This window comes from Anomaloglossus baeobatrachus, chromosome 1, assembly GCF_048569485.1.
Source record: "Anomaloglossus baeobatrachus isolate aAnoBae1 chromosome 1, aAnoBae1.hap1, whole genome shotgun sequence".
In the NCBI taxonomy this organism is placed as follows: domain Eukaryota; kingdom Metazoa; phylum Chordata; class Amphibia; order Anura; family Aromobatidae; genus Anomaloglossus; species Anomaloglossus baeobatrachus.
The window spans coordinates 79,848,496-79,872,946 of NC_134353.1; the positions used below are offsets into that span (position 1 = coordinate 79,848,496).

The 24,451-nt window shown below is 41.4% G+C and overlaps 1 protein-coding gene across 1 annotated transcript in view; it reads right to left on the minus strand.

Moving 5' to 3' along the window:
- Positions 1-12,556: 12,556 nt before the first annotated feature.
- The window catches only part of NSG1 (neuronal vesicle trafficking associated 1), a 132,062-nt gene continuing 120,167 nt past the window's right edge, over positions 12,557-24,451 (minus strand). The window contains exon 5 of the mRNA XM_075333411.1: positions 12,557-12,835. Within this exon, the coding sequence (XP_075189526.1) occupies positions 12,635-12,835 (201 nt within the window). The 3' untranslated portion in view covers positions 12,557-12,634. The remainder of the gene's footprint in view (positions 12,836-24,451) is intronic.

Genomic DNA, 24,451 nt, shown 5'->3' on the forward strand with positions numbered 1-24,451 from the left:
CATTGGTGCATATGTGGTCATTTTTAGTACATGGTTCATCAAACGTCAGGAATCCACATAAGCCTTTCCATCAAACTTGATGGTTGCTGACTCTCCCCAGTCTCACAAGCTCGTTGCCTTGGAGTAACCCTCGACTCTGCTCTATCCTTCAACCCACACATCCAAGCCCTTCTTCACCTCATGCAGACTACAACTCAAAAATATCTCCCAGATCCGCGCTTTCCTTAAGCAAGAATCAGCAAAAACATTAGTGCATGCCCTCATCATCTCCCGCCTCGACTACTGCAACCTCCTGCTCTCTGGCCTCCCTTCCAACACTCTTGCACCCCTCCAATCTATCCTAAACTCTGCGGCCCGCTTAATCCACCTCTCCCCTCGCTATTCCCCAGCCTCGCCACTCTGCCAATCCCTTCACTGGCTTCCCATCGCCCAACGACTCCAGTTCAAAACATTAACCATGACATACAAAGCCATCCACAACCTGTCTCCTCCTTACATCTGTGACCTAGTCTCCCGGTACCTACCTGCACGCAAACCTCAGATCCTCACAAGATCTTCTCTACTCCTCTTATCTCCTCTTCACACAATCACGTACAAGATTTCTCCCGTGCCTCCCCCATACTCTGGAACGCTCTACCTCAGCATATCAGGCTCTCCCCTACCGTGGAAAGCTTCAAGAGGAACCTCAAGACCCACCTCTTCTAACAAGCCTACAACCTACAATAGCCTCAGTCCAGTACACCACTGCGCAACCAGCTGTGTCCCCACCTATTGTACCATCACCCATTCCCTGTAGACTGTGAGCCCTCGCGGGCAGGGTCCTCTCTCTTCCTATACCAGTCTGTTTTGTACTGTTAATGATTGTTGTACGTATACCCTCTGTCACTTGTAAAGCGCCATGGAATAAATGGCGCTATAATAATCATAATAATATTCTAAAATTGATATTACATGGAGAGGCAGAGTCCTGTGTAGCAAAACTCCTCATGATAAAAGCCCACTAGAGCATGTCTTGGTAAAGTGCGGCCCGCGGACCACATCAGGCCCTCTAGCTGATCCAGTCTGGCACTCCGATTGAGAGAGCCGAAGGGTTGAAAACATTTGACCACAAGCCTCCCTCACCACCCATCTGCTGCCACGCCCTCTCCAATGTCACTATTTGTATCCATAGTATTCAGACAGCCATGAACAAATTGGTGGAGGAGTGTTCGCTTGCTCCGTCTTCCAACAATCAGCATGACGCGCAGCACCCGTGATGGCGTCACATCATTGTGTGTGCTGTGCGGAGCATCAGTGCACCGGAGGCCAGAGCAGAGCGTTATGGAACGGGATAGAGGTGAGTATCTGGGTTGTTTATATTTTTCATGTGTATGAGATCTTTGGATGTATTTAGGAGGCTGTGCGTGGGGGTCAGTAATGTATATAGTGGACTATGTGGGAGCTCAGAAATGTATGTAGGAGGCAATGTGGGGCTAATACTATATTTAGGGGACTGTGGAGGTCTTACTGTATTTAGAGGACTATGTGGGGGCTCATACTGTATATAGAGGGCAATATGGGGGCTATGTTGTGGCTCACACTGTATATATGTCACATCTCCACCAGAGTCGACTAATGCTTCAATCACCAGACGCCGCCGCGTCACGACTGTGGGCGGCACTGGGGACAGGTGAGCAGTCCATGGCTCTGCTGGGCGCAGGTTCCGCTCATCTATTAGGCTGGGTTTCACTAGGACCTGCAGTACCACTGGTTGACTGTGGTAGTGTGTGCCTTCTGGCTGAGTAGTTACCTTTCAGCTGGGGCCAATGGGAAGGCACCACACCCCTCTTATGCCTTCTCCCTTCTGTTGGCAGGTGCCAGATAAAGTTCTGTAAATCCCTGCTAGTCTCTGGTGCCCTGCTGTTTGTTTGTATTCCCATATATTGACCTTAGCTTGACTACCTGACCACTCTTCTGACTGCTGTTTCTGTACTTGGCTGCTAGATCCGGTTTTGACCCTTAGCTTGATATCTGATCACTCGCCCGCCTGACGATTTTTGTCCTTGTTCTACCTTCTGGATTTGACACTGCCTGGTTACTGCTCTTCTCAGGACTGCAATCTTCTGCGGGCAGCTATCACCTGGGCCCTGTCGTAATTCCAAATCCCTGTATAGGGGTTAAAGGGTTGTGGGGTCCATGGTACTGCTTTGTGGGCGGTTGCCAGTTGCCTCTATTCACCTATTTCACCGATCCTGAGTCCGTGGCTCCAGTCAGGCGTCACAATATAGAGGGCAATATGGGGTCTCACATTGTAAAATAGAGGGCCTATTTGGGGGCTCATACTGTATATAAGGGCTTATGTGAGGGCTATTACTGTTTAGAGGGGCTATGTGGGGGCTCATACTATATGTAGGGGGGCTGTGTGTCGGCTCATACTGTATATAGGGGGATGTCCGCATATTTAATTCTGCTCAATATTATTTGATACGAATAATATAAAACAATAATTATAATTAATTTGTTAATATTAATATTGAGCAACGTTAATTTCAGCCTATTGATTCTGCCTCCACACCAGTCACTGGTTCTCATGTGGCCCCTCGCAAAAATTAATTGCCCACAGGACAATCAAACAGGGTTGTGGAGTCGGAGTCGTGGAGTCTGAGTCGGAGTCGGAGCTCATTTTGGTGGAGTCTGAGTCTGTATAAAATGCACCGACTCAGACTCCTAAAATATATAATAAATTGGGGACAGTAGTGCAATGCAGAATGTGCTGAATATTTTACTAAATAATATTTAGTATAATGCTTATATTTAAGTGAAAAATGTATTGTAGTACAATGTGAACATCAGACATTTAATTATTTTTATGATACAATAATCAAGATATTTAGATAGAACATAAAATATATTTATTGGATACAACTTTAGAACACAAAACTAATATTGTAAATATGTAATACAATATGTAATATATACACACACAAGATATATATATAATCTACTGTATATTACATAGTGTATTACATATTTACAATTTATTACAGTTTGTGTTCTAAAGTTGTATCCAATAAATATATTTTGTTATATCCAAATATCTTGATTATTGTATCATAAAAATTATTAATTGTCTGATGTTCACATACACATGTTAATGTACTACAATAAATTTTTCGCCTAACTATAAGCAATATATGTAGGAGTCGGAGTCGGTGCAAGAGAAATTGAGGAGTCTGAGTCGAAGGTTTGGTTTACCGACTCCACAGCCCTGCAATCAAGGGCGTTGTCATGAGCTTATAAGTACAGGAGAGGTTGCAGCACACTTTAACACTTGGGTCAGAGGACTTACTGTTGGCTCGGACCTTCCTCTTTTTCATTTTTTTTTATATTCTATCCTAAGTCATGTAACATTTTTTAGGAAAAAAAAAAACAATTTAAAGCTCAGTGCCTGTTATGAGGTGACACAGCATGTATACTGTAGTATCATACCCTTACAATGGTTGCTGCTAATCCCCTGTATGGGAAACCAAAATACTTGTGCGTGCCCTTATGATTTCCTACTTAGACTACTGCCATTTTATCCTCTACATCTCAACCAACTGATAACTACATGATTAGTAGAAACTCCGTGTATGAGGGCCTTCCAGCCGTTCCTTGATAATATCAGATAAGAGAAGGACTTGGCGTTTCGGATTTTCAAAGGGCAATCCTTTTATTCTCTCTGAGATTAGTTGCGGCCAAAGAGTCCGGTAGTGTCTCTTATATGGAACACAGGAACCCTCCAGCCCAATGTCCTTTGTATGGTCGGATTAGGAGAGATGTCTGCTGAACCATTGTTCAGTTAGCAGCTACTACTGTGTATGGGGGGCTTAACCATGTTGTGCCTCTCCAACCACATTTCTGCCGTTGTTATTCTAACATAGTTACATAGTTACTTAGGTTGAAAAAAGACCTAGGTCCATCTAGTTCAACCTTCCTCCACCAGTTCTACATTTAGTCACTAAGTCATTTATAACCAACAATGTTTTGTGTACTGAGGAAATCATCCAGCCCTTTTTTAAAAGCTGTTATAGTATCTGCCATTACTACCTCTTGTGGTCGGCATTCCACAGTCTGACTGCTCTAACTGTAAAGAACCCTTTCCTATTTAGCTGTCGGAATCGCTTTTCTTCCACTCGCAGTGAGTGCCCCCTGGTCCTTAGTACTGTCTTTGGAAGAAATAAGTCATGTGCCAGTCCTTTATATTGACCACACATGTATTTATACATATAAATGAGATCTCCTCTGAGACGTCTTTTTTCTAAGCTAAACATATCTAACTTTTTCAACCTGTCATCATATGGGAGGCCTTCCATTCCTTGTAATAGTCTAGTTGCCCGCCTTTGAACTGACTAACTTCTGAATGTCCTTTTTAAAATGTGGAGCCCAAAACTGGATCCCGTATTCCAGATGTGGCCTTACAAGTGATTTATAGAGGGGTAACAATACGTTGGGATCACGGGATCTAATCTCTCTTTTTATACACCCTAAAATCTTGTTTGCTTTAGCAGCTGCTGCTTGACATTGAGTGCTGCTGCTCAGCTTTTTTGTAATGAGAATACCCAAGTCCTTCTCCTGTTCTGTAGTCCCGAGTTTACTTCCATTTAATGTATACGCAGCTATAGGATTACTCCGTCCTAGGTGCATTACTTTACATTTATCAACATTAAATCTCATTTGCCAAGTATCTGCCCATTCTGACATCTTATCCAGATCTTTTTGTAATATTGTACTATCCAGGTCAGTTTTTAATATCCTACATAGTTTGGTGTCATCGGCAAAGACTGACACTGTACTATCAATCCCATCCACAAGGTCATTAATAAAGAGAGTAAAAAGAATCGGTCCAAGCACAGATCCCTGCGGCACCCCACTGCTGACTATAGCCCATTTAGAGAATGTACCATTTATGACTACTCTCCCCCCTAACTCGCCCCCTTTTTCTCTCACACGGTGCCTACCTTTTACTGCAAATGTATTTGTAGATACTGACAAATAGAAGTCCATCCACAACCTGTCACCCCTCACCTTTCCCATACATCTCTAGCCTAATTTTCCAACCTCACCCCCATATAAGTCCTTCTCTACCCTCCTCTGCTTTCCCATCATCTTCTCCATCATTTCTACACTCCCCATACTAAGATACTTCCTACCTAACACCTCTGATCTCTCCTGAAAACAACCATGTGAGCAGCTTGTACAGTCCCCTATTGTGTCTGGAGAGAGTCTCTCGCTTTTTAGTATTCGCAATAGTCTTCTCTAATCTCCTGCAATAAATCATTTGATTAGTCCCGTAACATCATAAGAAGAAGACATCAATTGTATTTTTTTTTCACATTTTATTTAATAATAAAGAATGGAACAATCAAAGTGTTCACCGGCAATAGAGAGAAAAATAAAACATTCAGTCAGCATGTAAAATAATGGCAAACATTGAGTCTCTAAAGTACTAATTGTCATGAACAGACGAGCTGGAGACTAGTGTAGAGGGGGTGAAGGGCGAGATGTGGATGGTGATGGTCGTGGTGGAAGTGACGTGTAATCGCGCAAGACAAGGAGTGTTATGTGTTACCCAGAACGACTATAGGAGGGCGCCCCATGTGTGGATATATCTATGCCGATGTAAGAGACTTAATTCTTAAGGTTTTACATGAATTTGCCAAATAACATCCAACCTAATAAATTCAGGAATCTTTCTGTGAAGGTGGCTCCTAGCTTATCCCACTATGAATAACGTTCCCATCAATGTTGGTTTGCCATTCCAAAAATAGGAGTGGTCCTTAGTCAATTAAGCTTTAGTCAATTAAGCTTCTGATAAGAAAAAAAAAGGCTTTCCATAGGTTTTGTAGCTTATTGTATTCACTTCACTTTACCTCCAGCTACCATTGTATGACCCATAAGCCTCATATACAGTAACTGTATAGTAATGAATATAACCCATATATCTCAAATCACTGTTGTATAACTCATAGGCTTCCATTCTCTACTATATGATCCATAGGCCATGATCAGTGACCATTATACAAACTATTGGGCTCCAATCACTATTATATAATGATGGGCCTTCATTCATTGTTATAATGTCTGATTAAACGACCTGTACACTTCCAATAATCCTTTAACACGTAGGCCTCAAATCACCATTGTATGATCCATGGGCCATCAGTCACCATTATATATCCCATAGGTCCCCAATTACCACTGTATAACCCATAGACCATCAGTCACTATTATATGTACCATAGGCCCGCAATCTCCTCTGTATAACCCATAGGATATCAGCCACCATTATATGTTCCATTGGCCTTGCTCACCATTGTATGATCCATGGTTCATCAGCCACCATTATATGACTCATAGGCCTCTGCTCACCATTATAATACCCATAGGCCATCAGCCACCAATATAGAACCCTCCGGCCATCAGTCGCCATTATATTACTCATAGGCCTCCGTTCACTATTGTATGATCCATGGATTATCAGAGTCCATTATATGACCCATAGGCCTCTGCTCACCATTATATAACCCATAGGCCATCAGCCACCAATATAGAACCCTCAGGCCATCAGTCGCCATTATATGACTTATAGGCCTCTGTTCATTAGTGTGTGATCCATGGATTATCAGACTCCCATTATATGACCCATAGGCCTCAGCTCACCATTACATGACCCATAGGCCATCAGCCACCATTATATGACCCATATGCCTCCATTCACAGTTATACGACCCATAGGCTTCCGTTCACTATTGTATGATCCATGGATCATCAGCCACCATTACATGACCCATAGGCCTCCGCTCACCATTATATGACCCATAGGCCATCAGCCACCATTATATGACTTATAGGCCTCCATTCACTAGTGTATGATCCATGGATTATCAGCCACCATTAGTGACCCATAGACCTCTGTTTACCATTGTATGATCTATGGATCATTAGCCACCATTGTATAACCCATAGGCCATCAGTCACCATTATAGGACCCATAGACCATCAGGCTCCACTATAGGACCCATAAGCCTCCGCTCACCATATGACCCATAGGCCTCCACTCGCCATTATATGATCCATGGGCCTTTATTCACCGTTTTACAACACTCGGTTACCATTTCATGACCATTCTCCAACATCACAAACTTTACACAAAATGAATGCAGAAGTTTAGTGGGTTGAAGCAACATGAATGAGATTAGTCAATTCACTAAAAGCTAAGAAGAGATCATAGAGGCACAGAAATGTATTGGCATAGGTTATTTCGAATAATACCACACTTTTCTACATATTTACATTGGCCAACAACTTGCCAGTAAAAAGACAGATCAGATTCCCATTAAACAGTAGTCCAAGTGGCAAAGTTAGACAATGTGCACCATATGATTTACATCCAGGCCTGTTTTTAAGAAAGTGTTCACAGATGACAGAATGGGAAGGATAAAAAGACTATCGGAGCGTTCAAGCTTTCATCACAACCTGTGCTGAAAATAATTGTCCCATCAGCTCTTATATCAGCCATATTTTCTTTAAAAAATGGGAATTTCTGATCTGAAGTTTTATATAAATACGTGTGGAGAAGAATCAGAGGTCTCGCCCATGTCAGCGAGTCGGCTGTTAATTTGTGACCGACTTGGGTGCAGTGTAGCCGCTCTATAGACGACGTCCAATTATGTTACTACAAATATTTCCATAGAACTTCCCCTTTAACAGCAAGTGTGATACATTAATGTGACCTGTAATATTCTGCAGTGTGCGATATGTGTTTCATTTATGTATATACTTATGATTTCCACATCCTGTTAGTGCTACACAGAGAATCTATCCATGACCGCGTGTACATGTGCACAACAGTGACAATCAGGACCAGTAATTCACTATAAATACTATCCTGATGGCTCCTCGGGGTATGATCACCAGGTACTACTATGCTTTCTTCATTTACAGGCACTCAGAGAAAAGCAAGTCCTGCTGTTCAGCAAATGCTCAAGAACACAAGGGTTGAAATTGTTTTCTTTTTACAATTACATTGTTCAGAAAGTGACCATTTCAGCAGACATTTTTTCCCCAATGATTGTAGGTTTGGTAGTTTTATGTATTTTGTAAAAAAAAAAAAAATCAATATTCTTTCTGTTACAACAGAAAAATATATAAAATGTTAAATGCCTTTATTTATTTTTTTTTGAGACACTGCCATTTCTATCCATATGCTATGACTGGAATTGTGGTTTATCCCAATTCAGGAAAATACTGCAATACCAGACACAGCCAAAGGGACAAGAGTGGCAGTATTTCTACCAAATAATTAAGCTTTTTTTCTAATCCTGGATAACCCCTTAAAATCATTCTTGCACCAATGAATTGACAAGTACCGAAGAGTGCCGTAAGCATTGCTGGTCCTTTTAACGGATTCTGTCAGCAGGTTTTTGCTGACAGCAGCATGATGACTGGGCAGAGACCCTGATTCCAGCGGTGTCAATTAGTTTATCAGTTGTGATGGAATCCCTGTTTTCTCTGCTGTAGATGTAGCAGAGCTCAGAATGCTGAGCTGTGTGTATAGCCCACACCACTAATTGTCAACTTACTGTATATTGACAGCTGTGAATCAGGGCTGAGGGTGTGGTTGGACCTGGAGAAACGAGATACCAAGTCCTGTAGTGATAATCTGATGACAAAATACTCATTTTATTAAACCTGCAACACACTGCCTAGTAAACAACACCTTGCTGGAATCAGGATCTATGCTCCTACATTTTGCTGGTCTCAGATTACATAGCAAAAACCTGTTGACAGATTCCTTTTAAATATGAAGGGCAGTATACATACAGGGTAATTGAAAATTCATCACAGTCATATCTAGTCCTGGGGAAAACTGTATTATACATTAGGCCTTTTAATGGACTCCATAAAGATGGCAAAATTCCATGTGTTTTCGTTAAACTTTAGGAGTTTATACACCATTTATTTTGTTTTCAATTAATGTGTGTTTTAATTTTTTAATATATACTTATTGTTTATTGCTCCATAGAGTAAAACAAATACAGTTCTTGATGTCTGCAGCCACCACTAGGGAGAGCTCACTGCATACTACTTATACTTTGTACTCAATAATAAAACAGAGTGCAGTGAGCTCCCCCTAGTGGTGGCTGCAAAAAGCAAGAATTTTATGATTTGCCTCTATGGCTATGCAGGTGATTTGAGCTTTTTTTTTAACCCTATTTAATAAAAAAAGTTAAAAGATTAACATTCACTTTAAAGGAAACCAATCACCATGATTTTTTTAATATAACCTAAAGCCAGTGTTATACTGGCACTATCAGGCTGATTCTATACATACTTGTAGTGGTCAGCTCGGATGTTTAGGTTTTGAAATCCAAGAAAATAAAGTTTATAAAATCATCAGCTTCTTGAGTGAAAGCAGCTGAGGAGCAGATAATATCTGGGGGGTATTCATAGTTATCCCCTCCCCCTGTTAGAATTAGCATAAATATTATACAATCGATGTAACTTTTCTCTTCCAGGACCTGTGTAAGGTCATACCCATGTGACCAGAAGGGGCGGGGCCTCAGCCAACAAAGCTGATATCTGGAAGCCACATTTTCCTATTGGCTGAGGCCTTACCCCTTCTGATCACATGGGTATGACCTTACCGCATGTCCTAGAAGAGAAAAGTGAATCGATTTGTATAATACTTATGCTAATTCTAACAGGGGGAGGGGATAACTATGAATTCCCCCCAGATTTTATCTGATCTTCAGCTGCTGTCACTCAAGCAGCTGCCGATTTTATAAACTTTACTTTCTTGGGTATGTATAGACTCAGCACGATAGTGCCAGTATAGCACTGGCTTTAGGTTATATATGAAAATCCTGGTGATTGGTTCCCTTTAAAGTGAATGTTAATCTTTTAACGCCATGTTATTCTTCTGTTCAAGAAACTGATTTTTTATTAAATAGGGTTCAGGGCTCCATAGTTGATTAAAAAATAAATAAAATAAAATAAACCTCAAATCACGTGCAAAGCCAAAGAGACAAATCGTAAAATTCTTGATTTCTTCAGCCACCACTAGGGGGAGCTCACGGCACACTGTTTTATTTTTGAGTACAAAGTATAAGTAGTATGCAGTGAGCTCCCCCTATTGGTGGCTGCAGACATCAAGAATTGTATTATTTTACTCTATGCAGCATTAAACAATAAGTATATAGTGCCAGCATAGCACTGGCTTTAGGTTATATATGAAAATCATGGTGATTGGTTCCCTTTAATTGCCAAAATTGGATTTCATGCCAGGACACAAGGGACAAAAAAGTTGAAGAGAATTTTTTTTTTTCCTAATTTTAGCAGAGAGGAAAAGTGTAGAAGGCTTCTTTCTTTTAGTTTCATTCACAAAAACCCAAGCTTTCTAGACTATACCTAGTTAAAAAAAAAAAAGCTTTTGACTTTAGGCCGTTCATCAAACACACAAATTCTCCAAACTCTTAGTGATCATTGAAATCATTTACTGAAACCATAAACCGGAAACACAGCTTTTATCATCTAGAATTACAACCACCACTGACATAAGAAATCTCCTGCTACTTCACGGAACTCAAAATATAAAAACATCCAAAAATATCTAGAGTTTTCGATTCCAAATATGCATTTGTGTATCCTTATTGCAAATGCAGAACATTTATTGTCCTCCTGTGAGAAATATTACACTGACGGGTGTAAACCGATTCATTCGTAGCCTTTTATCGCGGCATCTATCTGTCTCCTCATAAAAAGAAAATGCTCAGAATGATGAAATCCTTGAAGCCTCTGGTTCAATACTAGAGCCAAGCTTCCCTCGCCCACCCCCCTCCCCCAAAAAAAATCATTTTTTTTCCCCAGATCTTCATTCAGTGAAAAGCCTTTAAAGTCACCAATAGAACCATGACCCAAAGCCAAAAATGATAAGGCGGATTAATTTGTAGGTTAGAAATCTTACTGAAATGTCAGAGAAATTGACTTCTACACCAAAAATGAAAATATGATGTAGCAAAATATCTGATTGGTATGATTCCAAAAATGTGTTTTGTTGGGAGGAGAGCGGGATAAGTAAATTCTACTTTTAAAGAGTAAACTTTTAGTTATTTCTTATCATTTTGTCCAGCATGGAAAGTCATTAAACTTTGTAAATAATTTTTTATCAGATTTGTGTTCATTACTGTAGAAAAAAACATGTACGTGACTTCCAGATCCTGGATTTTCCCAGTCTATGGCTGCCTTCAGCTGCACTGTTATCATAATATTCACATTTGGAGCACAGGTGATGGCAGTGATGAGTCCGCTCAGCCACTCAGAGGAGGAGACAGGTGCTGATGACTCATCACTGCAATCGTCTGTACTCCAAATGTGAATGTTATGGCAACAAAGCAGTCAGGATTTTGAAGCCACTTATATCCATTTTTATTTTAAAGGATAAATACAAATTATTCCCTAAAAAAGTGATTTGAAAAGTTTCAGAACTTTCCACACTGGAAACATTCAATCAGATAGATTTTACCATAGCAATTGTTAGCTATCTAGACCTTGACACAGTTAATACGATCTAGGCCATCTTGATGTAGACACATTTGGTATGGTCAGTAGTGTTGAGCGAGTAGTTGACTATTCGTACTCGCTGTGCTGTTAGCGAGTACTGTCCAATACTTGCATATTCATTACAAGTAGAGGGCGCAATGTAAGTCAATGGGAAAAACTCGCTAAGTAGTGAGTAACCCGAAAGCCATACTTTTCGAGCGAGTAGCGAATAGTATGGATTTTGGGTTACTCACTACTTGGCGAGTATTTCCCATTGACTTAATTGTGCCAACTACTCGTAATGAGTATGCGAGTAGCGGATAGTGCTCACTAACTACTCGCTCAGCACTAATGGTCAGCTTTGGTGACCCCCATACCTATACATGATTAGTATGATCTTTTGTCAACCTTGGCCAAGCTACAAGAACTCAAACTAGTCAATCTTGACGTACAAGCAATTGTGATGATCATTTCTAGTTAATTTGGATTCTGAATAGTCTAATTTGGGCTACCTAGACCCTATTGGGATGTTCTTCAAGTCACCCAAGACCGGAATGTCACCCTTGACCGAGAAGACACAATAGGGATGGTCTTACTAAGTCTACTTTGACCTAAACTCAATTGCTATGGACCCACTGGAAACCATATTTTGTCATTTTTTATTTTTGTTATCTAAACCTGTAAAAAAAAATGTTTTACTTTTCATTCTGCTGTAACTAACTATCCTACAAACTGATACTTCATCATCTTGACTTCAAACCACCATAAAAAAAAAAGAAAAGCAAAACATTCAGCAAGCGTCCCTGTTATGGAGTTAGTCGTTGGTCTATGTCTGACTTGCTGTTGGTGTGTATCCATTTATGATCTGTACAGTTATGTATGCCCAGCAATACCAGTATACAGAAGCGTGCTTTGCTTAAACATAAATACAAGTAATTTCTAAATGAACCTTAACCACTTAGCTGCCATAGAGGCAGAGCAGTTAATTTAGATGTTTTTGTGTTTTTTTTTTTTCCTTTTTTCTTTGAAAGTTCCTTTCGAGTTCTCCTAATTTTGAGCTGTATGGGCGCACCTAAGCCGACTTCTGGGAGGCTTCTGTCTCTTGCTCGGACAGCTTCTCTTCTGACAGAACAGTCATCCATGGGGATACGGAGCGTGTGATGGTTTGCTTGGCCAGGTTGTAGTGATTTATGACTGTGTAGAACTTCCCTTGAGCGCTGGTGTCCTGTTCAGTGTAGTAATTGTCAAGAGCCGCCGGGATGCATCGATTGTTCTGCAAATAGACAAGGAGAGAATAATCAGTGGTCTTCAAGTCTACCTCAATACTTTGCCTCATTCGGTTGATATATCTACGGTTTTGCTTCAAGTCCTATTACAATTTTTTTTCTGATAATTCTAAGGGCTTTCAGTTTGGGACATCCATCATCGAGAACTCAACGGGCTATAGACATCAATAGCATCAGGTGAATGAGGAATATATTGGCAGCCAAAACAGCTTCTTGGTTACATTACTTGAGTTTTCGAGACTCATATATGGTTTAACTCTGGTTCTTTGCCCTCAAGCGCTAAATAAACACCTAGTTTAGGTAATGGCCACTACTTCTACTGGAGTGCTGATCCTGAGGACAATACAATCACTGATTTCATCCCCATCCTCTTTCTATTCCCATTATTATTTTACTCACTTGTATAATTATTATTTTTATTATTTATTATTATAGCGCCATTTATTCCATGGCGCTTTACAAGTGAAAGAGGGTATACGTACAACAATTGTTAACAATACAAAATAGACTGGTATAGGAGGAGAGAGGACCCTGCCCGCGAGGGCTCATAGTCTACAGGGAATGGGTGAGGGTACAATAGGTGAGGACAGAGCTGGTTGCGCAGTGGTGTACTGGACTGAGGGCTATTGTAAGTTGTAGGCTTGTTGGAAGAGATGCCATTAATTCTACAGCACTTTACATACATCACCATAACTGTCCCCATTGGGGGGTCACAATCTAAATTCCCTATCAGTATGACTTTGGAGTGTGGGGGGAAATCTGAGAACCCGGAAGAAACCCACGGAAACACGGGGAGAACATACAAACTCCATGCATATGTTCTTTGTGGGATTTGGACCCAGGACCCACCAGGCTAACCACTAAGTAACATTCCATGTTGTAGGTCACCCTAAAATTTGGACATTTTGCAATCGATATTTATTTTATAGAATTGCTTTCATTATAAAATCTAATATGAAATTCATTATTGTTGTAATATGTATTACAGAAGTGCGTAACGCTGTTTAATTTAAAGAGGAGCTGTCAGGAGGATACTCAACCCCCAATCTAAAATCATGCTTGTAAAGTCCCCTTTATGCTTATTGCATGTATGCCTTTTGTAGTACTGTAGTTTGTTGGGGCATTTTTGAGGAATCCATCTTTGAAGTTTTAAAGGGAATTTGTCACCAGGGTTTTGCCAATTAATCTAAGAGCATAGCTGGAATTAGGGTCTAGACCCCTACGTTATGCTGCTCTCAGATGAGGGCACAAAAACGTGATGACAGATTCCCTTTAATCGCAAATGTAGAAAGGTAGACGCTGCTCTCCTAGTTATCTTTTCTCCTCATTTCATCATCTGCCATGGCTGCCTCCGGTCTTTGACAGGTCGCTCTTCTCTGTGACTTGTCTCCCCTGCCTGAGATTATCCACGGTGAGCTCTATGATGAAATTGCAAGAGCCGGTCCATTGATCTCGTAACAACATCAAGAACTCACTGCTCAGTCACCACCACCTTCTGATGAATCAAACCCGGGCAATGTCGCTGACTGCACAGAGGAGACTGGTCACTGACATAAGGGTGGCCTGTCAATCAAAGACAGGAGGCCAGAAGTGGCCGGGGAAAAGGGGCAGAGCTCATAGTGCAATGCCTGCCCCACTGCACTAGTGATTACAACATCAATAATAGATTTATCAACAATGCCCTAACAAAATACTACAAGCAAAGTATGAATATTATCGGGGCTTTTGCTTTTAGTTAGGGCTCAAATTTCCTACTGACAGGTCCTCTTTTACCTACTTCCATTTTCTGTTCACTTATTAAAGTGTTATTATCAGGTTTTTTGCTCCCTCATCAGAAAGCTTAATGTAGAGACAGAGACCCTGATTCCAGCGATGTGTCACTTACTGAGCTGTTTGCTGGCATTTTGATAAAATCAATGTTTCCTCTGCTGCAGATCTAGCAGTTATACAGAGCTCATGAATATGCTGGACTACCTGCAGCATGCCAAGTAGTCCCGTAATGATAATCTACTGCCGATTAATTAGTGATTTTATCGAAACTACACTAAGCAGCCCAGTAAGTGACACATCGCTGGAATCCGGGTCTCTGCCCATACATTATGCTGCTCTCAGATTGCGTGGCAAAAACCTGGTGACAGATTCCCTTTTAAATGCAAAATTCACATGTGCACATGGGCATTTTATTCTATGGTTCTTTTCAAATCTCTTTTTTTGGGGACCCGTGTCGCCCACTCTAATAAAGGTGTCCATGTTTCCACTGGACGGCACACAGACGTCATTGGTGTTTTATCCATGTGCCTACCTATGTGAAGTATAGCTGTGTGACTAAGTCCTAAAAACAAAACGTGGTCACAATGTGGCCCATAATCACATTACTACACCATTGACGATTTTCTAATATATCATATAATTGTTTGCAAATTGTTTATTTTGGTAATACCTGTGCAGCATTCTGGGTAAGCCTGAAAAACCGCATAGGCACTAGCAATAATAAATCAATCATCAAGCAATTGAAACAATTGATTAGAAAACCTCAGCAGCTTATACACATGCACAGGTTTTGGATGCAATGTGTCTCTAGGCAATCTTGTTGTTGGCCCCTACATTGGGGAATAACAAATTTCTAGAGTAATCCAAGCCTTACAGGGAACCTTTCCCTGGCTTCATGCTGCCCAAATCACGGGCAACATGGATCAGAACCCTGCATTTCAGAGAAATGCCGCCAGGCTGTGATTCATGCACCCGTGGTTCAGGCAACATGAAACAGGACTGGTTCTTTCATAGAAATTTATGGTAGATTTTCAAAAAAATTTCCATGTTCTTTTATTAAGTTTCTACTTACTTTTTTTTACTACTTTTTAAAATCGTGCCCCCTATGAAAACCATTACTATCGGATTTTGCTTGGTCTTTGCTTTTATTGATTTATAGTGTGTATATCTTCATCTCTAAAATATGTATGAAGTTTATATATTTTTTTTTATTGGAAGCATTAAATTAAAATTCAAATTTATTGATCTGTACAATAATAAAAAAAAAAAATTAAAAAAAATTGCTCTTGTGCTGGTAGTCTGGTGTCTTGGGAGTTTCGCACATAGTTAACTTTTGTATTTTTAAAAATGAGTTTAATTAGCACAGAATGTTCTGACACAAACCTAAAATATCTGAACTAATTAGTTTCCTACATGATGTGGCTGCCATCTCACACTTTGGTGTCTGCTCTGGAGAGTTGCTGTGGTCTCATATGCAGACAATGGACAAAGTATGGAATCTGCTGCAAATATTTATGATTTAGGACTAATTATTACTGATCACTGTTTTATGCTGCAGTGCGTGAGGCAGTGTCTCTCCGAAGATAACTCTCAACTAACCATCGAGTCACCACCAACTAATTATCTCTTGATATCTTTGTATGCCATGATGGTAAAGAAAGCCCTATGTATTTGGGGTAAAGAGTTAATATCTAGTGATGAGCGACCACTACCATGCTCGCGTGCTTGGCACTCATAATGATGAGCGAGCACTACCATGCTCGGGTGCTCGGCACTCGTAATGATGAGCGAGCACTACCATGGTTGGGTGCTCGGCACTCGTAATGATGAGCGAGCACTACCATGCTGGGTGCTTGGCACTCGTAATGATGACCGAGCACTACCATGCTCGGGTGCTCGGCACTCATAATGATGAGCTAGAACAACCATACTAAAGTGCTTGGCACGTGTGACCGCAAATCAAGCCGCGGCACACTGTGACTGCAGTGAGCCAAGCGATCAGCTGTGCTTTCACTCAGGTTACTCAAGGCCACAGCTGCAGTCCTCCACCTGAGAGTGGTGGCCGCGGGTAACCTCAGTGACAGCACAGCTGATCGCGCGACTCACTTCAGTTGCTGCATGGAGCTCACAGGAGCCGTGGTGTTCTACTGCCGCTCATGTCAGCTTCCGATGTAGCAGAGCTGAAAGTGTTGTGGGACCTTGCGTGGATTACGTCGGACCGGGAGGTGTTTTGAGGGGTTATTAAAGTGGTGAAAGAGGGTGTTTTTTTGTCTTTCATTCCAAATAAAGGATTTTTTGGATGTGTGTGTTTATTTTCTTTAACTTACAGGTTAATCATGGAAGGTATCTCGGGGAGCCGCCTGCCATGATTAACCTTTGACTTAGTGGCAGCTATGGGCCATTAACTCCTTATTACCCCGGTTGCCACCGCACCAGGGCAATTTGGGATGAGCCGGGTAAAGTCCCGGGACTGTCGCATCTAATGGATGCGGCAATTCCGGTCGGCTGCTGGATTACGTATTACGTGGAGCTCCCCATCCTGAGAATACCAGCCTTCAGCCATATGGCTTTACCCTGGCTGGTATCCAAATTGGGGGGACCGCACGTCGTTTTGTTTTCAATTATTTATTTATTTTTTTTACTGCTCGATATAGACATGCCCACCGGCGGCTGTGATTGGTTGCAGTGAGACAGCTGTCACCCAGCGTGGGGGCGTGTTTGACTGCAACCAATCATAGGCGCTGGTGGGCGGGGTAAGCAGGGAATACGTGATGGATTAATGAGCGGCCGGCATTTACAAAAGAGAATAAGCCTCCACAGTGTGAATGCCGTGCAGTGCCGTGCCGGTGATCATGGATCGGTGAGTATGAGAGAGGGGGGAGACTGACCGACATGGATAGAGATAGAGAGAGACTGACCGAGAGAGAGAGAGGAAAGACCTGCCTTTGTCATGTTAAAAAAAACATGCGGATCGCAACAATAATGCAATGCAAGCGCACTGCTTCACATTTTGGCAGCGATTTTCTACAACCCATTGATTTCAATGGGTGTAGAACGCAGCCAAAATGGCAAAAACAATTGACATGCTGCTTCTTCAAACGCATGGGTTTTTGCCAAATTTTTGACAATCAAAACGCTGCGTTTCAAACAGCATTGTGCGCACAGATTTTGCATGATCTCAAATGGAAAACGTGATCTGAGGAATAAGAACTGGAATATAACATTATGTGAAATAAAAGATGTAAGAAGAATTCTGGTCTTCAATGCGACGCCATGAAGAAGAGCGGACTGCAACTGGGGACTCAGGACCAAGTGCAGTACTTCCTTGTCCGTATGTTCCATGGACTGCGACTGTTGGAATTAGATTTGTATGTTTTTTGACCATACTACTGAATGTAAATCAATCTTTGAATAGTAGAAGGCTTGATGATTGTATATTTATCCCCTGAATCGCTATCAATTTTCCCAAATAGGGATGTGATTTCATTCAGGGACGCTTACCCGTACGGAGCCTAGAGCCCGGGTTACGATTGTGCTTCTTAGGGGCGCAATATGCGGTACTTGATGTGGTGGGCTGTGTACTGGATATGAAGGCCTCGGTATGTGCTCAATGTTGTATAATACAAGAATGTTGGATGATACACTGTACTTGCACTTTTTGGTGATGGTATATGACTAAAATCTGTTTTGAAATGGGGCAGAATTCTATCTTTTTCTGAATATATTTATTTTCTAAGGTGGGAATGAGATCAAGGACTTTGTACCACATACTTGAGAATGTGGCTATATGACAGGGCAGGTTCATCTGCTTACAGGGCTCTAATATGCAGCAATGGGTGTGGTATGCCATGTACTGACTAAGAAAGTCCTCTGCACCTACTCAATGCTGCAATATAGGAGTGTCTGATACATTGGTCTTGTACCTCTTATAAATGAGTAATAACTAAGCTTGGTTTGAGAACAGGGTGTACTCTATCAGGTTCAGCTGCTTTCAAGGCTCTGATATGCAGCAATTGGTGTGGTATGCCACGTACCGACTAGGAAGGGCCTATGTACCTACTCAATGCTGCAATATAAGAGTGTCTGATACATCGGTCTTGTACCTCTTGTAAATGACTAATAATTAAACTTTGTTTGAGAATAGGGTGTACTCTATTTTTCCCTAAACATACTGCTCAAAGGGTTAATGAGATCTTGTATCATGTACCCCAGGCTTGAGGTTGTGAACATATGACTGGTGCAGAAATAGCTGCACGTATAGAGGAACCAGATGTAGACCTCCTGCGCGTGTACACTATGAACTCACATGTGTGTAGATACTCAGGGTGTACATATATTGTGGGCTTATGGGAGGTATCCTTAGTGTAACGCGCCGGGTATGAGCGCAACCTGATAGCGCTATAAACATCAATAACCGGCGCATGCGCAATACGAGATCGGGGTGGTTCTCTCTGTCATGTGATAACGATCGGCTTTGCTAGCGCTGTCTAAATCTGTGTAAATGATGATTACGGTATTGGAGCATGGTAACACAATACATATCTATAGTTTACAGCCTTAACGGTATGTGAGCAGGATTTTTGAGAGCCGTCCGCTCTGACGGTGTGCGCATGCGCAGAAGGAGTCTGAGGGCAGAACCTTCTGGGCACCATGTGACTCAAGCAAGATGGCGGCGGCCATCGGAACGCTGCCGATGCACGAGGTACTCCAGCTGCATCATTGGTGAGTGTAAATACACTTCCTTAAATAGGACGCATGAGGAGGCATTACACAGCTCTTCTTTTTCCCCTGAGGAAGCCACCCTTAGAGGTGGCGATACGCGTGGGGCATCGCATTGGGAAACTTCTCTCCTTATGTCACCTATATCCATATGGCTCTTTTCATCTTAGCGATGTGTCACGGACAGTGAGTATAGAATGGTATGGCTGAATGCTGTGTACCAGCATAAGGCATTGGTCTGTCCTGAGTGACTAAATAGCTGATTGTGCAGAACTCTCTAGTTCTATATTGCGTCATTTAAAGCAAAGTATTTTCTTTATGAACTGTGGATACTGTGACTTAGTGTGACACATCGCTAGTGATGTCTATATGGCCGTTTGGTAATAGTGCTGACAAAGGCAGACCTATATAGTCTGCGATAATGTGTAAGATCCTTTAATTGATATTAGGTATTTCTACAGCATCTCACGAGGACCTTAGGCAGTTCCCTAGGGACCCTATACAGGCTATAGATAGTGGGCTTGTTTTGGTCGGTGACAAAATAGGACAAACTGTGGTACTCAATATATACACTAAACGGTACAAGGCCAATGTATCATTTCTAAATATAGGTGTATTTATTGTACATAGGGAGAAGCTATGTGTATTTTGTATTGATACATGGATATAAATGTTTCCTAATGTGTTGGTTTATTATGCCATGGGCATTTTTAAGTGTTTTTAATCAAATCCTTGTGTGTCCGACACTCCTGATGGGAGACATGTGTTGTTTTTTGCAATAAAATAATATTTCTATGTAACATATAATTGTGGTGATCCCGTGTTTGGTATACCTCTTTCCTTACATTGGCGTAGTTTTGTATACCTGGAGATCCCACGGGTTGGTGCCCTTCCCCCCCCTTCTTTGTCAGATTTTGCATGATTCTCATAGACTTTGCTGGGGAAGCAGAAAGCATGCATTTTGTCAATGACACAGTGCATTTGTAAACGCAGCCAAAACGCAGAAAAAACGCAAAGTGCGCACATAGCCTAAGAGTAGTACCAGAGTAAACTATCAGAACTTAAGTAACGAGAGATCTGTCTAGTTCACATTCATCTTCTCTAGAGAAGAACGTTGTTCGGTCCCATAAGGCCAATGGTTTCATCGCATCACTTATCAACACCATTAGACATTGAAGGTTCCGGTATGATGCATACATGTTAGAAGAAAATGGAAAACATTGAAGGATTGGAGCTACCAAAGACTTCACTTTATAGATGTAGCAAACTTTAACTTGACAGTTCATCACGTGTGATGAAAATATCAAAATTTAGCTACATCTGTGGCTCGGTACATTACCTGTAATACCCATTAGTGCATATTTTTTGCATTGTGTAACCAAATCACTTTTCACCATTATGAGAAATGACAATTTGAGTGACTCAACGTTTTGGCATTCTTTCATAAGATCAGCATTTGACTAAGAAATCGTACATAAAAAGCCTTCAGCTTCCATCCAAAAGCAACAGAAAGGAAAGTGACCTGTGGTGTGAATATAAGCATCGGCAGGGGGACAATTTTCCGCATGGATTTTCTTCAGTTAGACTCTCTTCAGTGGAGCAATGAAACCCACAGTATGTTACAAACGCAAATCTGCAGCAGAGAAATCATCCAAATGTGGAACAAGTTTAATCAAGCAAGCAATCTGAAGAAATAGATTGTGCCTTGTATTCTGCCAAAGAGATTGCTGAAAACAGTGTCTACAAAAGAACAAATGCAAATTATCTTTTTAGGGAGGAAGGAGACGAACTCAAGAGCCAACTACTGGACGAAGCAATCCTAAAAGTCTTAAGTGATCCTTTAACAAGTCTTGTCATATGACTTAGGAGTTTTGCCAGAGTAGACCCTCAATTTGCAGACATGGTGTTTCGGGGTGATTGCCCCTCGTCAACCGATACAAAAAAAACAACTTTGGAACGTTTCTACAATCCAGATTTTGAAACTGAATATGACATCTAAATATATGAAGTAATCACATGGCTATCTGAATAAAGCGGACTTCCAGGTACATACCTCCCAGCATTCGGTGACTATAAGCTGCAGCCACCACCACTGAGCTCTTATATACAGCATTCTAGAATGCTGTATATAAGAGCCCAGGCCGGTGTGTAGAACGTAACAATCACTTTATAATACTCACCTAAACAGTCGTTGTGGAGTAGATGGGTCGAATGGGCGTCTGCGCCTCCTCTTTCAGCCATCTTCATCCTCTTTCTGAAGCCGGGATGCATGACGCATCCTACATCATACACACTCGCTGGTCCCGTGCAGGCGCACTACAATACTTTTATCTGCCCTGCTCAGGGCAGATCAAAGTGCCCCTGCATAGGACCTCAATGCTGGCGAGTGTGGGTGATGTAGGACACATCATGCACCCTGGCTTCAGAAGAAGAACAACAAAGATGGCCGAAAGAGGAGACGCAGGCACCGGAGAACAGAGACACTTATATGACCCAACTCCACCACAGCGACTGTTTAGGTGAGTATTATAAAGTGATTTTTACGTTCTACACAGTGGCTTGGGCTCTTATATACAGCATTCTAACATACTGAATATACAGTAAGAGCCCACTGGTATTGGCCGCAGCTGATAGGCTCTAAAACTGGTGACAAGTTCCATTTAAAGAGAGCAAAGAAGGATGCGTATTGCAGTGCATAGAGCTTACTCTAAGTGCACCCACCAGAAATGGAGCCTATCTTAAAGACCCATATACAATAGGCAAATGTCGGCCAAACCCAACAGTCTAATGTGTGGGGGCACCAGCTGACTGATGGTTGATGGAGATATTGATTGCACATTTCCGATTTTAGACAACCGCTTGCATTGCTCTTCCGGAGATGAGCCGCTGGCTGATGTGTCAGTCGGCGACTTTCTCGTTGAGAACACAGGAGCGCTCGGCCAAATGAACACTGCTATGTATAGGATAGTCAGCCGAGCCGAAATGGCTACTGGCCGAACGAGTGGCTGAAACATTTTTCTGGCGACAGCCATCTAATATGTATGATGGGGGCTTAAAAGTGGAGATGAGGGGACCCCTGGAAGTTGGGGTTCAGCCGGAGTTTAGATAAAGTTCTGTTCCGGATCCAATCCTGGGTCTCTACCCACATACAGCCAGCCATAAACAAATCACTTTTGGGGGAGGGTTTTTTGTTATTGTTTTTTTTTGTGTGTGTTTGGTGCACACTATATCCAATAACACTGTTGCTACCCCCAGTGCATTCCAATCAAACATTGCAAGTAGCTCGCACTGGGACGAGCACTGAGTGTAACCGAGCTCAGCGTAGTTCACTCAAGTGGTCAGCATATGTAACTCAAACACTGATATTTTGTAAAGTCCGTGTTTGGTATGAAGCCCGAACTTTTAAGTAGAGATGAGCGAATCCAAACTTTAGAGTTCCCAAACAGTACGACGCCCCCACTCTGTATCATACTCCTATCTCTTCTTACAAACACTCCTCCATATATGTAGCCAAAACCAGGAGTTTTACATATACAAATACTGAGGTAAAATACTCACCGAATACTCAACGGTTGCACGTGACCTAAAATCAACCACTATCATTTACTTCGAATGGCTCTGATAACAAGCCGTACCCATATGCTTCATTACTGTGAGAAATGTGATTAATCTGGCCGCACGCTGTGAAGACGTCTCCGCTGACGCTGATTGATTGGAGTGTTAAACATTTAAAGGTGGACGCCTGCTGGAAATATCAGCCGGCTCTACCGCGTGACAGTCACTTCATCAATTATATTGTACAATAAGTGCCTTTGTCCCAGATAATTCCCGGGCCAATGTACATCCAAGATATGTGACCCCTCCTGCAGCCATCCTATAGAATGAAATCCTGCCTAATTAACTAATGTATATGTTATTATGATTACCATGCTTTTAGGAGGGAAATATGAGCTATGTAATATCCTAAGGATGACTAGTATTACACTTTATAATACATATGTATAAATAATGTCTGACAATGCGGGGCCTGTATATTATCATCAATACTTTCAATGAGCTCAATATCTTCTATCCCAATATCCTACGCATATAAGCATGTTTTTTTCCCCCCTATTGAAAGGTACTGGGGTTTTTTTTAGTATTTACAAAGATGACCAGTCATGCTCATAAAAATTAAGTGAAATATTTAATTAAAAAAAAAACCCCTGAGCTTCCCTGCGTCGTTCCATTACAGATATATTCAAGTGTTTCTTCTGGAGCACGATATGTGAAATCTCTGCTTATACTCCAACTGGGCGTTTCTTCAGAGCCTTATACTCTCATACTGACACTTCTTGTTCTCTCAGTTCTCAGTAGTTATCACAGATCGGATGTATTTTATAGCTGGAGGCCGGTAATGCGGGATCCAGTATTCTCAATATGTGATGGTGACAGCTCAACTCCTACTCCTCCCTGCAGAATGACATCTGCACAGATCACTGAGCATGTCCAGAAAATCTCCCATAAAAGTCAAGATGTTATCTCCAGACTATTGTTTCCCATGTTCCATGTGCTGCCATAAAGCATAACGCTAATCTGCTGTTAACAGAGAACAGCGTCAGCTCACGTAAACCGGTCCAAATAAGTATGTACAGAAACCTGAATTAAAAAGTAAAGAAACTAAGAGGGCTTCATTAAGTGGCACACATTGGTTGGGGGTAGCGGTAATATCTTGCCGTCACAGTACAGCATTTCAAGCTGACATCCACTTTGACGCCATGCGTAAAAAAATATATCAAGAAATTGCCTAAAGGGTAACTACCACCTTTAGTCTTATGTATTGAATATATAACATATAAAAATTATTCTACTGATTCCCAGAAACATAATGAGGAAATATTATAATATATACAGCACAGACCAAAAGTTTGGACACACCTCATTCGAAGAGATTTCTTTATTTTCAAGACTCTGAAAATTGTAGATTCACATTGAAGGCATCAAAACTATGAATTAACACATGTGGAATGAAATACTTAAAGTGTGAAACAACTGAAAATATGTCTTCTATTCTAGGTTCTTCAAAGTAGCCTCCATTTGCTTTGATTACTGCTTTGCACACTCTTGGCATTCTC